Source organism: Alnus glutinosa, chromosome 6, assembly GCF_958979055.1.
Source record: "Alnus glutinosa chromosome 6, dhAlnGlut1.1, whole genome shotgun sequence".
NCBI classification, from domain to species: Eukaryota; Viridiplantae; Streptophyta; class Magnoliopsida; order Fagales; family Betulaceae; genus Alnus; species Alnus glutinosa.
The window spans coordinates 26,556,449-26,569,996 of NC_084891.1; the positions used below are offsets into that span (position 1 = coordinate 26,556,449).

Below are 13,548 nucleotides of genomic sequence, written 5' to 3' on the forward strand. Positions count from 1 at the left end.
TTTAGGATATGAATTATATATGTAACTGCACCAGGTTGAAAATAAGCTTTAATAAAGTTTTCTTCTTAATTTAATTAGAGAAATTAATATATTTTTTAAGCACATAGAAAATATTTTTTTTTTTTTAATAATATCAACAAAAAGTAATATATATATATATATATATATATATATATATATATATATATATTCCCGTTGTTCTTTAATTTATTCATTAGGTTAAGCAGCTGCCAGCTGGCTTGAGTCAGAGAGTCAAAGCTAGTTGACCAATAATTCCTTATTCTACGGGTTTGGTGAAGCCATGAAGGCAAGTTTTAGCATTAACTATTATATTGCTTCAAGTTCGTCAATTAAGCATATGATCAATGGATTCGGATTTGATGGGTTTTTTTATTAATGGAAAAATTATTCTCCTTTTTCTCCCTTTCTCCTTAATTTCCTTTTTTTTTTTTTTTTTTTTTTAATATTGTAAGAAAAGCATAATATTAATGGTTTTGCTGGGAAAGGGAGGCTTCACGTCTCCCTCTCCCGGTGGTAGTGTCTACTAACCTCCTGGTTTTACTAGTGGAGGTTAGTTTTTTGTTTCCCCCGGTTGATCCGGTGGGGGTTGATGTTCACCTAACCCTTTGGGCTATGGTGGTTTTCTTTCTTTCGCTTAGGCAGAAGGTTCAACTCTAGATGCTCAGGTTGGGGGAGTGGCCGGTTTTTTCCGTGTTGTCGTCGGTGTCTTTTTTGGCCCATTTTTCATTGTTTTTGTTTCAGATTTTTGACGCCAAATCTACGCACGTCCGCCGACTTCTGCTAGACACGCGCCGCCGTCTCCGGCGAAACTCGGCTGTGTCTCCTCTGCCAGCACTGTGTTGGATTTTTGCTTGTGCATTCTGTTATGGTTTCCCTTTGTAATTTTTAGATATTATGAGGACTGTTTGTTGGCTTGGATGCTAGATCTGTTTTTTAACAGGGGCTTAAAGTCTGTTCTTTGTAATGTTTATTTATTATTTGGGTAGCTGCTGTTGTTGTATATTCTTGATCTTTGTCACAGTCTACCTTTGGTGGCTGCTTTAAGTCAGGTTTTTCTTGACTTAGTAGGTGGAATTTCTTTATTTCTAGTCACAAATGGCCTACAGGCAGTGATTTTGCCTTCGGGCATGTATGAGTTTCTCTTATATTTATATTGGCCTTTTGGTCAAGTGTAATCCCATGTTGGGCTCATATTCAGTAATGAAGTTTTCTATTTCATTAAAAAAAAACATGTAGTAATTTTTTTGCAAACTTCTTTCGACTCAATTTTCAACAGCTTTTCTGTGCATCGAGTCTTTCAAATTGGATTATTGCAATTGTGCCAAAGCACTCACCAAAAAGAAAGAAAAGTCGTTGGACCTTGCCCTAATGAGAAAACTGAAATGGTGTTGTTCCATCATTGATTAATCTCTTTATATAGCGAGCTCAAAAATGTCTATAATTTTACGATTATGTTTAAATAACGTGATATCATGTATATGGTTAAATGAAATAAAATAAAATTTGAACCGTAAAATTATTTTTTTTCATTTTACTTGAAGTAGAGAGAATTGTATTCCTAGCTACTAGCTTGATTTATGTGAGTTTATTAATTATCTTGTGCTTGATAAACTCCACTTCCACAAAAGGATAGTTGTATATATATGAAAGGATTATGATACATACTATACTTTCATTCCACCTCCATTCTTCTGAGTTGATATGGCAGTGTTCATCGGCCCTTAAATTTTTTTTATATTTTATTTTAACAATGGTTAATTCAAGAACTGATGCCTAATGTTACATCGGCCCAATGAAATAGGCGTACATAATATGTAGCATTAGTTTATATGAAATGATTTTTTATCTCGATCCTTTGAAAATGAGTTAGAAATTACATTTTAATCTCACAATTATCTTAAAATGCTGACATGACAATTTTAATCAATTCCTAAATCAATCATTATTAAAATAAATAAATAAAATTAGTGAACATTGTAAAATAATTATAAAATAAAAATAACATTCCTCAAAACTTCATTTTCAACTCATTAAAAGCTCCCCCTCTCAAATTTTCCTATTTTTGAGGTCAATGGATAAGTCCGCATTGAAATACAGGAAGCTTATGCGCTGGCAAAGATAACCGTGGCAAAAAGCAGCCCTCATACTTCACCGCCACCAACCAACCGTTCCATTCTAAAATAAAATCATCTTCCTTTAAATAAAAATAAAATAAAATCATCTTAATTTTCTGCGAGTTCATGGCGCAACTGCTACGGAGGTTGAAAAAAAATTAAAAAATGTCACTAAATATCTTGCACTTTGACTCTTTGAGTGCCCTAAATAAATAAATAAATAATGCAGTATTAATTCGACCGTATTCCAAACACTTTAATTAAATAATATTGATGATATTTTCTTAACGACAAATTGACTGAGTTGTGTAGTTTTACTGAGTCTTCTATATGTAGAAATTAGTTTTACTGATACTAAATTCAACATTTTTTTTTTATCATATGAGATTGAGCTTTATAAACAATTTTAATAAATTACGTATTGATTAATTATTTTAGAATTACAACAAAAATTAAAGTGATTGATGTTTTTCGTAGATTGTTATAGTGTAAACTTTTTAAAATGTTTTTCCTACAGCCAGCGGAGGAAATCTTCCAAAGATGTGACGATGAGGAGTTTGAATTATTTGCGGTGATAGCCAAGAAGATACGGTTTTAGAGAAACACAGTGGTCAGTGGTCCACGGAGGGGAGTTCCTCCACCCTGCCACTCTCATGAGGGGAGCAATTGAATCTGTCGAGGAATATAAAATGGCTAATTTGACAGAATTGGGTCAGGTAAAAGAGGCGCTCGATGGGTTAATTGAGATTCTGCCATGGACGCAGCCAATGGGCGTATGGGCCTCAAGTGTGCGGGATTATAAGGGGCAAGTGATTGCCACTAGAAATCTGACAAAAATGGAAAATCTAGAAAATCGGCTACAGTAGATGCCTTGACAGCATCCCAAGTAACTGTGTCTAGTAAAGACTTGGGTTTTCAACACATAAGTTTAGAAGAAGCCGCGCTTCAAGTGGTAATTGTTCGGAATTTTACACGATGTAGTGTCTATAGATATGAACATGCAGCTAGTGGAAGACGCACCGACGACGACTAATACTTCATCGTCTAGTTGCCAAATTGTACACTCACCGGGAGGCAAATTCTGCGACACATGGCTTAGCTAAGGCCATAGTTAAACAAGTCATAAATGAAATTTGACTAGAAAAAATTTTAAACTGCATTTACGATATAGTTTTGTTAGAACAGTCTACTCTATTTTCTTGACCAATGAATGAATAAAACTTTAATTTTATAGGTTTAACAATGACTTTAAATTATAATGGTATATTTTTCACATTTTACACAACTACTAATGGTGCACGTGTTTCATACGTGGAGGTTTTTTTTTTTTTTTTTTTTTTTGGTAGTAATTGATCTATATTAATATATATAGGTTATAGATAGTTTAATAATTCAATTAAATATTAATTTATTTTAGTAAACCTTCCAACAACTAGCTAGTTTTTGTTTTAATATTTTTGACACTTTACACAACTAGTAATGCTGCACATGTTTCACATCTGGAGCTTCATATATATATATATATATATATATATATATATATATATATATATAACTTTCCACATTTTAATCCATTTTTCTCAAATGTGAACTCACATTTCTTAATCGACCTCAAGGTATATTTTACGAATATTATGTTTATTAAATTTATTTCATTAAAACCTTACGATAAAGTACTCCTATCTATCTATTTTGGAAATAGATAAATTAAAGACCAATATTTCACAGTGAAGTTTCAATTTTTTTCACTTAAGGTCTAAAACATACCATATTAGTATTAATTACAATTATTTCTCTTCAAACAATGAATTTTATAGAATGAGATTTTAAATTATGTGACGCTTTATGCAGCCAAAGGTTAATTTCTGAAAATTAAATATTCACCTAAATTAGTGATCCATCCATTTCAAAACAGAGATAGTAATTAACATTTATTTATTTTTAATTAAAGGGATCATAAGCGGTTCAAGTAACCTAATCTTGTTGGTTCTTGTCATAAATTATTATAATTTTTAAATTGATTTTCTAGAATGACCTCATTCTCTTTTTAAGTTACAATGAGACACTAATTTAAAGATTTGATGCTTTTGAAGTCATCAATTAAGGATATTTTGATCTATTAATTTTTATATTTTGAGGAGTTCATGCTGGAATATATATATATAATTAAGTCATTGTAATGTCTCTATTTGGTTTTGAAACGCCAGAAAATTAAATCTATTTTTTTATATAAAAGAATAAAAAAATTGAAAACGCGTTTGACATGACATTTTTTAAACAATAAATTGAAAATGATTAATTTTTCGGGTTTCTATAATCAATTAATGCCAAAATTTAATTTTCTGCATTTCCATATATAATTGATTGCTCATTTAATTAGCATGAAAATGACTTGAAAATAGAGGAATTCTCAGCCACGAGAATTGTTTTCAAGATATTAGGATCCCTTAAATTCTCTAATCCTTTCATCGTCAGAACCAATTTTCAGAGATTAATTAATACCCTATATCATTATTCCAAGACCAAACATGCCGTAAGCATGAATTGCTTAAGGTAATGTTGACCTCTATGATAGCAATTGTAATTCATTTCAAACCTCATAATTACCTGAAAACCATTTAATTACCTCATACAAAGCTGAAGTTTTCCTATTTTAATTTTTCGGCCTGATTGCTCGATTTATTAAGAGTATGTTAGAGGGTACAAATTATGGTATTTATAATTTATTTTTTATTTTAATTAAATATTTTATACGTTAAACTTTTTGTTATATAAAAAGAAAAAAAAAGAAGTGATAATTTAACCTTAAGTAAAATTATGGATGGTACCAAAATTTGGTCAAACTCGAAATAAATTCGCAGTGTAGAATGTACGAATCTTGGCATAAAATGTTTATTAAAGAAAAATTGGATTTTAATATATCCAATGAGCAATTGATTTTTTTTTTTTTTATTAGAAACGAGCACATTTTATAAATAAACCCGTTAAGTACAACACTCAACAGAAATAATATCCAAAATACAAGAGAGTTTTCTCTAAAAAACATTGCTCATTGCTAAGATATAATGCTTCCCTAACGAGCTGGTGAGCTGCATTATTTAAATTATAACTAATGTGATTAGGTTATCCAAAATCTTTTGAATGTCCTCAATGAGATGTCCATACGTTCTCAAATTCCGTATATCCTTTTTAAACGCCTGCACTATTTGAAGAGCATCACCTTTTAAGACCACCCAATAAAAACCTAATTCACTGCTAAATTTGGTTGCTCTTAGTGCCGTCGTGGCTTCTGTAACATTAGGAACAATTATGTATTCTTTTGGTTCAGATAACGTAGGCAGTACATGAACAATTGATTTTTAATAGATTGTCTTAATCATCATAATATTTTCACTGCCCAAGTTTTTTTTTTTTTTTTTTTTAAAAAAGTTGGGTCAAAATAAATATTTTTAATTTTGTCTGTTAAATTGATATATATTTAAAATGCATGTAATTCTCATGTAAATTTTTAGTAGAGCATGTAATTTTTACATATATAAGTATTTTAAACACATGTCAAATTAATATGAATGACATTTCTCCACCCAATATTTAAATAAATAAATAAAACTCTATCCTTTCATGGGGGGTGCAAACGTAATTGCCACTGACTAAAATTTGCGATAAGAATAATTAATTTAACCTCCTAATTTTCCCAGAGATATTGTAATTGGTAAGGTCGAAACCCAAGATCCAAACCCTCAAACCCGAAAATAGAATCGGGTTGGAAATTGAATTTATGTTAAAAAAAAAAAAAGATGGATACTTTGAAATTTAACCAAATTACCCTTTGTAACCCTGTATTTTCCGTGAAGAAAATACACGTGCTCGTGATCGAAGGTTGTTTTTTACCCGCATCTCGCATGTGAGGTTGGGTCCCACCGCCTTACGTGTCATGAATCTTGTCTAATATGTCTCGATCTACACATTACATCCTTGGTTTCTGTGTCTGCTAGTTTCCCGTCTGGTTTGAATGATTAATTGACCCAAAGAATCTATCCATGTAATAGAATGTCACATGGACACTTTTTATATTATTTATTTTAAATAAAATTTTACTACAATATTTTTTTAATTTTTTAAACTTTTGGGTCAATTTTATCTTTATATTATACCGATAAATTTTTTTTTAAAATTGAGTTCGAAAAAAATTATTTCAATTCGATCATTTAATCGATATACTCTATTAAAAATATATGTAAGAATTAAGAATTAAGAATTAAAACTACATACAAAAATTATATATCCTAAAGACCCATGTCAGTTTAATATATTAAATTAAGTTTCTGATGAAAAAAAATTAAAAGTAATAATAGTGGATCTTAATTTCTTAATTTATGAAATGATTATTTTTTTGCCGATGACGCTATGGGAGAGTCACCAAAATTGGAGTAAGGGTAACATCTAATGAGTCACGGAGTCACGTGCGAGGTATAACCCAGTGGGCTTTAAATTTAATTGGGTGGAAGATTGATTTGGAGGGGCCTTTTTGCTTTTTAATCTTCTTTTGTGCCCGTGACTTCCATTCTTTGTGCTCGTGATTTTATGTCCTCTGATTCTACTTAGTTGCGTCTGAGATCGTAATTTTATAAAGAGTGCAATTTTAAACTAAATTGCTTAAAATAAGTTGTTTGAAAATTGTGTATTTAAAAAATTATGATTTGAAATAGTAGATATAGGATGGCCACCCCCAAGCCACCCCTTGCCTGCCAGTTTTTTTTTTTTTTAAAATAAATTTATTTATTTATTAATAAATTTATATTTTTTTATGAAAATGGACACGTGTCGCCAATAAGATGATGACACGTGGCACTGACGTGTAGGCTAACAGATTTCGTCAAAATGATGGACAGAAAATCGACCCAGGAAGTAAAACGTAATTATTGCATATCACATGGACCTCCCATGCACTTTTTAAACCATAGGGAGTGAAAAATATTTATGGCATACCACAGGGACCAACGATGCAATTATCCCTAAATTGAATTAATAAGTCAATTTTTTTGCTTAATTATTTCACCAATTATAAATAGTCATGTCAATTTGTCAAAGACTTGTGGTAAAACTTTCTAGAAATCAACAATTTGGACAACAAATAGCTAGAGATCTCAAAACCGAGTTAAGTTGGGCCATGCCTAGCCCCCGAAATTAAAAGAATGTAAGCCCGTAGCTTAACCCAAAAAAAAAGTTACATGTCTGGGCCTGTGGCCCAACAAAACTTATTGTGTTATATGGGGTGTCGCCCAAGTTTGGGTCAGCCCAATTTACTGACTTTATAAATGTACACGTAGCGTTGGTGAAGATGGCACTAGCTTAACCTAAGTCTCCCAACAAAAAAAAAAAGGTTTGAGTGCTTAGAAAATAAAAATAAATTCACATTTGTGATAAACTTAAATATATGATGCATATAAAACATGGGAGGTTTGAGTAATTTTTTTAAAAAAAACAAGGTCCAATATTTTGGATAAATTCTAGAATAGGGAGCAAATTACAAATTTCAAATTATAAAAAAAACCTAATAGACCTAACTCTCCTCAATGACAATCTTTTTCTTTTCTTTTTTTTTTTTTAAAAAAAAAAATCGTTCCCTAAATAATAATCACTACAAAAAATTCACTATTTCTGGACGGTTTGGTAAAAAATCGTCTGGAATAAAGTCCAGACAGTTTATTCTAAACGATTTAAAATTGTCCATAATTTTTCATCGAAAATTCGAATTCTTGACGGTTTGGGTCAAACCGTCCGAAATTCTAGACAATTTTTTACCAAACTGTCCAGAATTATTATTATTATTATTTTTATGATTTATTTCTCTTCTTTTTCTATTTCGATTTATTACTTTTTTTGTATATATATTAATTTTCATTTTCCTTTTGATTTTCCGTATATTATTTTCATTTTTCACCTCATACGGCATCGTTAAATCGTTAAATTTAGGGTTCCCGGAGTTTCAGTTATGGAGTCCACAAGATCGGGCTTGGCTGGGTCGACAACAGAGAGGACGGCGTCAACGGCTAGCAAAGCGAGGAGAGTGGAGTATTGATTGACAACTTTGCACTGCCCACCCCGGAACCACCACGGCACCGCCCACACCGGACCACACCACCACCTCCAGCATGTTCGAATCCAACCACCACCTCTGAAAAACCACACCAAAACTGCCAGGCCGAACCGGTGGTTAAGCAGATCTATAAAATAATAATAAAAATAAAACATGAGCAAATATGGAGGAATGCACCGAACGGACCTCCTCGTCTTCGTCTCTCTTGGTGGTTGTAGTGGACACGCTCTCGCTCAAGCTGTAGACCTCTGAGAGCTCGGAGACGTCGTTGTTGGTGGCAACATTGATGGGCGAGTGAAACTTGTTGGCCTTCAAAACCCCCAAATGTTCTTGTTGGCCTTCAAAACCAACAAATGAACGTCTACTTGCTTTTAAAAAACAAAAAACAAATGAACGTTTACCTCTCATTAGGGGTGTAAACGAGCTGAGCTACTCGTGAGCTTACTCGGGATCGGCTCGAATAAACTCGACTCGTGCTCGAATCGATTATTAAATGAGCTATTCGTGAACACAAAAATCAAACTCGATTATTAAACAATACAAACTCGTATAAACTCAGCTCGACTCGATTAAAGCTCGTAAACCCGCTCGTATAAGGATCGACTCGTATATATATATATATATATATATGTTAAAAATAAGTTTAATTTGTTAATATATAACTTATTTGTACAATATACTATATATAAGCATGAATTAAGTAACAAATAAAAATGGTCAATAAATATTAATTGGTTATAATTATTTGGTTGTATCAATATGTATATAAAATAGTAAAAATGAATAATATTAATACTTAATTGTTAATCATATAATTATATGATATAATGACAATTCAGATACTTAATCATATGATTCATATTATATTATTTATGTAATATAATATCACTATATGATCATAAAATAATATAACATTGTGGCATATAACATGTAATTATTGATTCACTATATTCAATTTTAATAACTTCTAAGTATTATTATTAGATACTTATGAATCATTACATCACCGTTATCACGTGATTCAAAATCTAAGATCATATGAGCATACAAATAAAATGATTAAGTATTTAGATACTTAGATACACTGATTAAGTATGATGTAGGATTTTAAATATCTAATAATTATTAATAATACTTAGAGTTTTAGATACAATGGTTAGGTATATAGATTATATACATAAGTATGAATTCATATTAATTATACGAATTATAATGACATTTTTTAAACTTAATCATATTATTCATATATAATGACAATGTAATTCATATAATCCCAAAAATTAAGTTATTAGGATTGGTCGATTGGTTCAATTGGAATTACTAATGTGTTAATTATGATAATAATTTAGGTGTTATCATTATAATTTAGATTATATGATTTAACATTGTGCATTTGTGCTACATAACCATTAGATATGAATCATATGATCTAAGAATTATCATTAGACTTTAAAAAAAGAAGAAGGTATTATTATCATTAGATATATAGAACCATATGAAAATATAATAATTATAATTATTAATGTTTTAACTTAATATTTATCGACTATTGTTACATTTTTTTTTATTTATAATTAACGAACATAAATTTCATACAAACCAGTAGGTAGGAAATTTAATACAACTCACATATAAGATTGACATGTGTCCCTTAACATGTGAGAATCACATGTTGTTTTAATAACAAGTACTTCTTATAAGAATTCATTGTCCCATATGACCTGACACATAAGACAACTTATTAGACTCGATCTTAATGTGGTTAATAAATCCTCATTTATTAATTGTTGGTTAATGGTTAATTAATACACCTTAATAAAGTGTTGGTTAATTAACTATAAGAAGTTAATGTTTTTTTATTAATTACTTATAACTTTGATGGAAAGTAGAATTAATGGTAATAAAAGAACAAATGTTAAACTCGTATAAACTCGGCTCGACTCGACTTGAGCTTAATGTTACCGCTCGAACTCGACTCGAGCTCGTGATGAATGAGCTCGAGATCGGCTCGGGCTCGTGATGAATGAGCTCGAACTCGTAATGAATGAGCTCGGGCTCGGTTCTGGCTCGCTCGAGCTCGGCTCATTTACACCCCTACCTCTCATATTCCTTTTTATTTATTTTGGCTCTCTTTTTTGGCTATCAAAAGAAACGGATAGTTGTGATTTTGGTTGGGAAAAAAATCGGATGAATGTGGTGAAATATGAGGGCATCATGTGGATTGATGACATGGCGTAGGAAAAAAGAATTTCCAACCAGTTTCTTTTGAAACTGTCTAGAACTGAAATTTTAACCGTTCATAAAATTCTAGACGGTTTTAACTAAACCGTTTGGAAATAACATTTACATACGATTTTGGAAAAAATCGTCTAGAAATGAAAATTTCCAAACGATTTAGTTAAAACCGTCTATAATTTTATTGACAGTTTAATCAAACCGTCCATAATAAATTTTTTACAGACGATTTCGAAAAAACCGTTTGCCAATTTTGTTTTCTAGACTGTTTTATAAACCGTATAGAAAAAAATCGTCCATAAATGCCATTTTTTTTTTGAGTGAATCCAAAAAGTAATACTAGCCCTAGGGCTAACAATTTTTTACACGACCCGTGAACCGAACACGAAGTTAAAGGGTTAGGGTTAAGCTTAAAAGGGTTGACCCTTTAAACCCGTTTAATAAAAGGGTCGTTACAGGGTCAACCTGCTTGACCCGTAGGTCGACCCGTATACTTAAACATTTTTTTTTTAACATTAAAAATTTAATTTAAACAATCATATTACTTCTATCTTTCTCTCACTGTATAAAGAGTAAAGACTAAACTAAAAAAAATCTCATAAAAAACAAAACTAGTCTTTTTCTTTTATTGAGTTAAAACTTTAACAAAAAAGGCAAAGACTAAAAAAAATTAGCGGAGTTTTTCTTTTTCTTTCAAGTTTTCGAACTTTGAAGTTGAACCAAAACAAGTAAATAATAAAACAACTCAATATTTTATACTTCAACTGTGAAATAATATGGTTATTCAAACAATATGATTTTTTTTTTAGTTTAAATTTGTGTTTTTATTTTTATTTTTATAGATTTTATTAATAAACGGGTCAAACGGTTCGGGTCGGGTCAACCCGTTATTTAGCTGGGTCGTGTTAGGGTTTAAGAATTTGATCATTTTATCTAAACGGGTCATGTCAGGATTGACCTTTAACGTGTTCTTGGGTCAAACGGGTCGTGTCAACCCGTTTTGACACCTTAACTAGACCTATAAATAGTCAATAATTTTTTTATAACTTTTTTTTTGAGAAATATTTTTTATAACTTGTTTACATATGCATGTTAGCATGTGATAGGAGACAGAGCAACCCGTCGAAGGTCCCATGTAAGATATTTTGCACCACATAGAGCCCATAAGCCATCCAAAGGTCCACGTAAGCTATTTCTAAGGCATCTAGAACCTCCATGTAACCTTCATACTTTTCCCCATTCAAAGTGACCTTTAGCCAACCCTCCCCAAATTAACCCGAAGGGTCCAAGTTCTATACATACTCATGGGAGATTCTATATGAGTGTTACATGGATAAAAAATTAAGCAATAAAATTTGATAAATAAATTTAATTATTTAGTGATTGATTTGATAAATACTACTTACATTACTACGTCAGTTTATAATAGATTCGTAATAAAAATTGTTGTACGTACCCATAGCAATGTTCTAAAAAATATATGGTCATTTTGGGAAAGCGAGTGGAATTTCCTTGCTGATTGTGTAAGTCTGACAAATTTTTATACGACTAGCTAATCCCGATACGAATTCAACATGAAATTAACTAGGTTAGGTTAAGAGATCTAACCTCTTTAATTAAACGAGTTGGGTTAGAGTTGACCTATATAGTATTATACTAATACCTTGATATGACTCAAACCCAACATTTTGAATTGACATTTTTTTACACAATCTGTAAACTCGACACTAACCGAACACAAAATTAGCAGATTAGATTTAGGGGTTTGGCCCGTTTTACCAAATGGGTAAGTCGGGTTAAAATTGAGTTTTATAGTCTTATATCCATACCTTCATACGATTAAAACTCAGCATGCAATCATGAATTGACACACAGGTGACTCCTGTATTTTTTTGTTTGTTTGTTAAACAAAATGTTGAAATAACCTGATGAAAACTAATTATTACTAAAAGAAAAATGAATAACCACTCATCATTTGACGCAAATTTCTTCATGAGACTCATAATTATCTACCGAAAAAAAATGAAAGACAATTTATCTGTGCTGATCAGAAAAGTTGCACATCATATGTGAACTTTTTGAAAAAAAAAGAAAAAAGTGTCCCCTCGTGATTGATCATTTTCAGACGCAGATTTCAAGTAGTCCGGCCACGGGAAAGAAAACACGTACATCCTTTTGAACAGTGTAGAGATCATGAAGTCACGAAGATAAGGCTTGTATGATAGAATACAGAACAGCATAGTGCTGTTATTGTTTACGCGTTTTTTTTTTTTCAGTTGTTTATATTTTTTTATCATCAATCAATATTAAAACATTCATATTTTTTTATTTTTTATATTATATCAATAATTTTTTATTACTATTCAAATAAAAAATTCACTATAATATAAAATTTTTTCACTTTTTTATACAAATTCTTTTTATTTTATATTACATTATCACTTTTTACTAATTTTAAAATTAATAATTCACTACTCTGTTCTGTACATGTCTTTGCCAAACAAGTCCATAGACTTGCAAAAGGTTGAAGGAAGGATCGGGAGGACAGGAAGGACTAGAATAGAAGATGCCAGCTGAGGAACTTTTCCTTTTTTTAATCATCGATCTTTTTCTACCCTTGTTATGTGTCCTTCTCTAGCTTATTCTTCTTTTCTATATATTTAATTTCTTTCTGTTTCCTTTTTATATATCTATTTTTGAGATTCAAGGCGGGTTTTTCGGCTCTGTTTTCTTTTGTCCTTCATATATTCCTAATCATACAAATTAATCATGCAAATCACAATTAATTTGCATGCACAAGTGAAAATGTAGTGAAAATGGCTTTCATGGGTGACCCACTTCAAAAATCCAAAAGTTGTAGTGGATTACGTGGTCGAATGGGAAGCTGACATGACTCCACTAAAACACCGTCCCAGTACTTCCTGCAGCCACGCGCCCACAAGCGCGAACGTCGAAAACTCTTTCGAATAATTCCGATAAAGAAAGCTAGATACTAGATAGCAAAGCGAAGTGGGAAGAGATTCGATGGAGGTCTAAATTGGGGAAAATGAGTGGGCAGCACGTGCCACTGGCTAAGGT

The 13,548-nt window shown here is 31.2% G+C and overlaps 1 protein-coding gene across 1 annotated transcript in view; it reads left to right on the plus strand.

Moving 5' to 3' along the window:
* Nucleotides 1-3,155, plus strand: part of LOC133870278 (uncharacterized) — a 29,318-nt gene extending 26,163 nt beyond the window's left edge. The window contains exon 10 of the mRNA XM_062307367.1: nucleotides 3,145-3,155. Coding sequence (XP_062163351.1) covers nucleotide 3,145 — 1 coding nt within the window. The 3' untranslated portion in view covers nucleotides 3,146-3,155. The remainder of the gene's footprint in view (nucleotides 1-3,144) is intronic.
* Nucleotides 3,156-13,548: the final 10,393 nt, after the last annotated feature.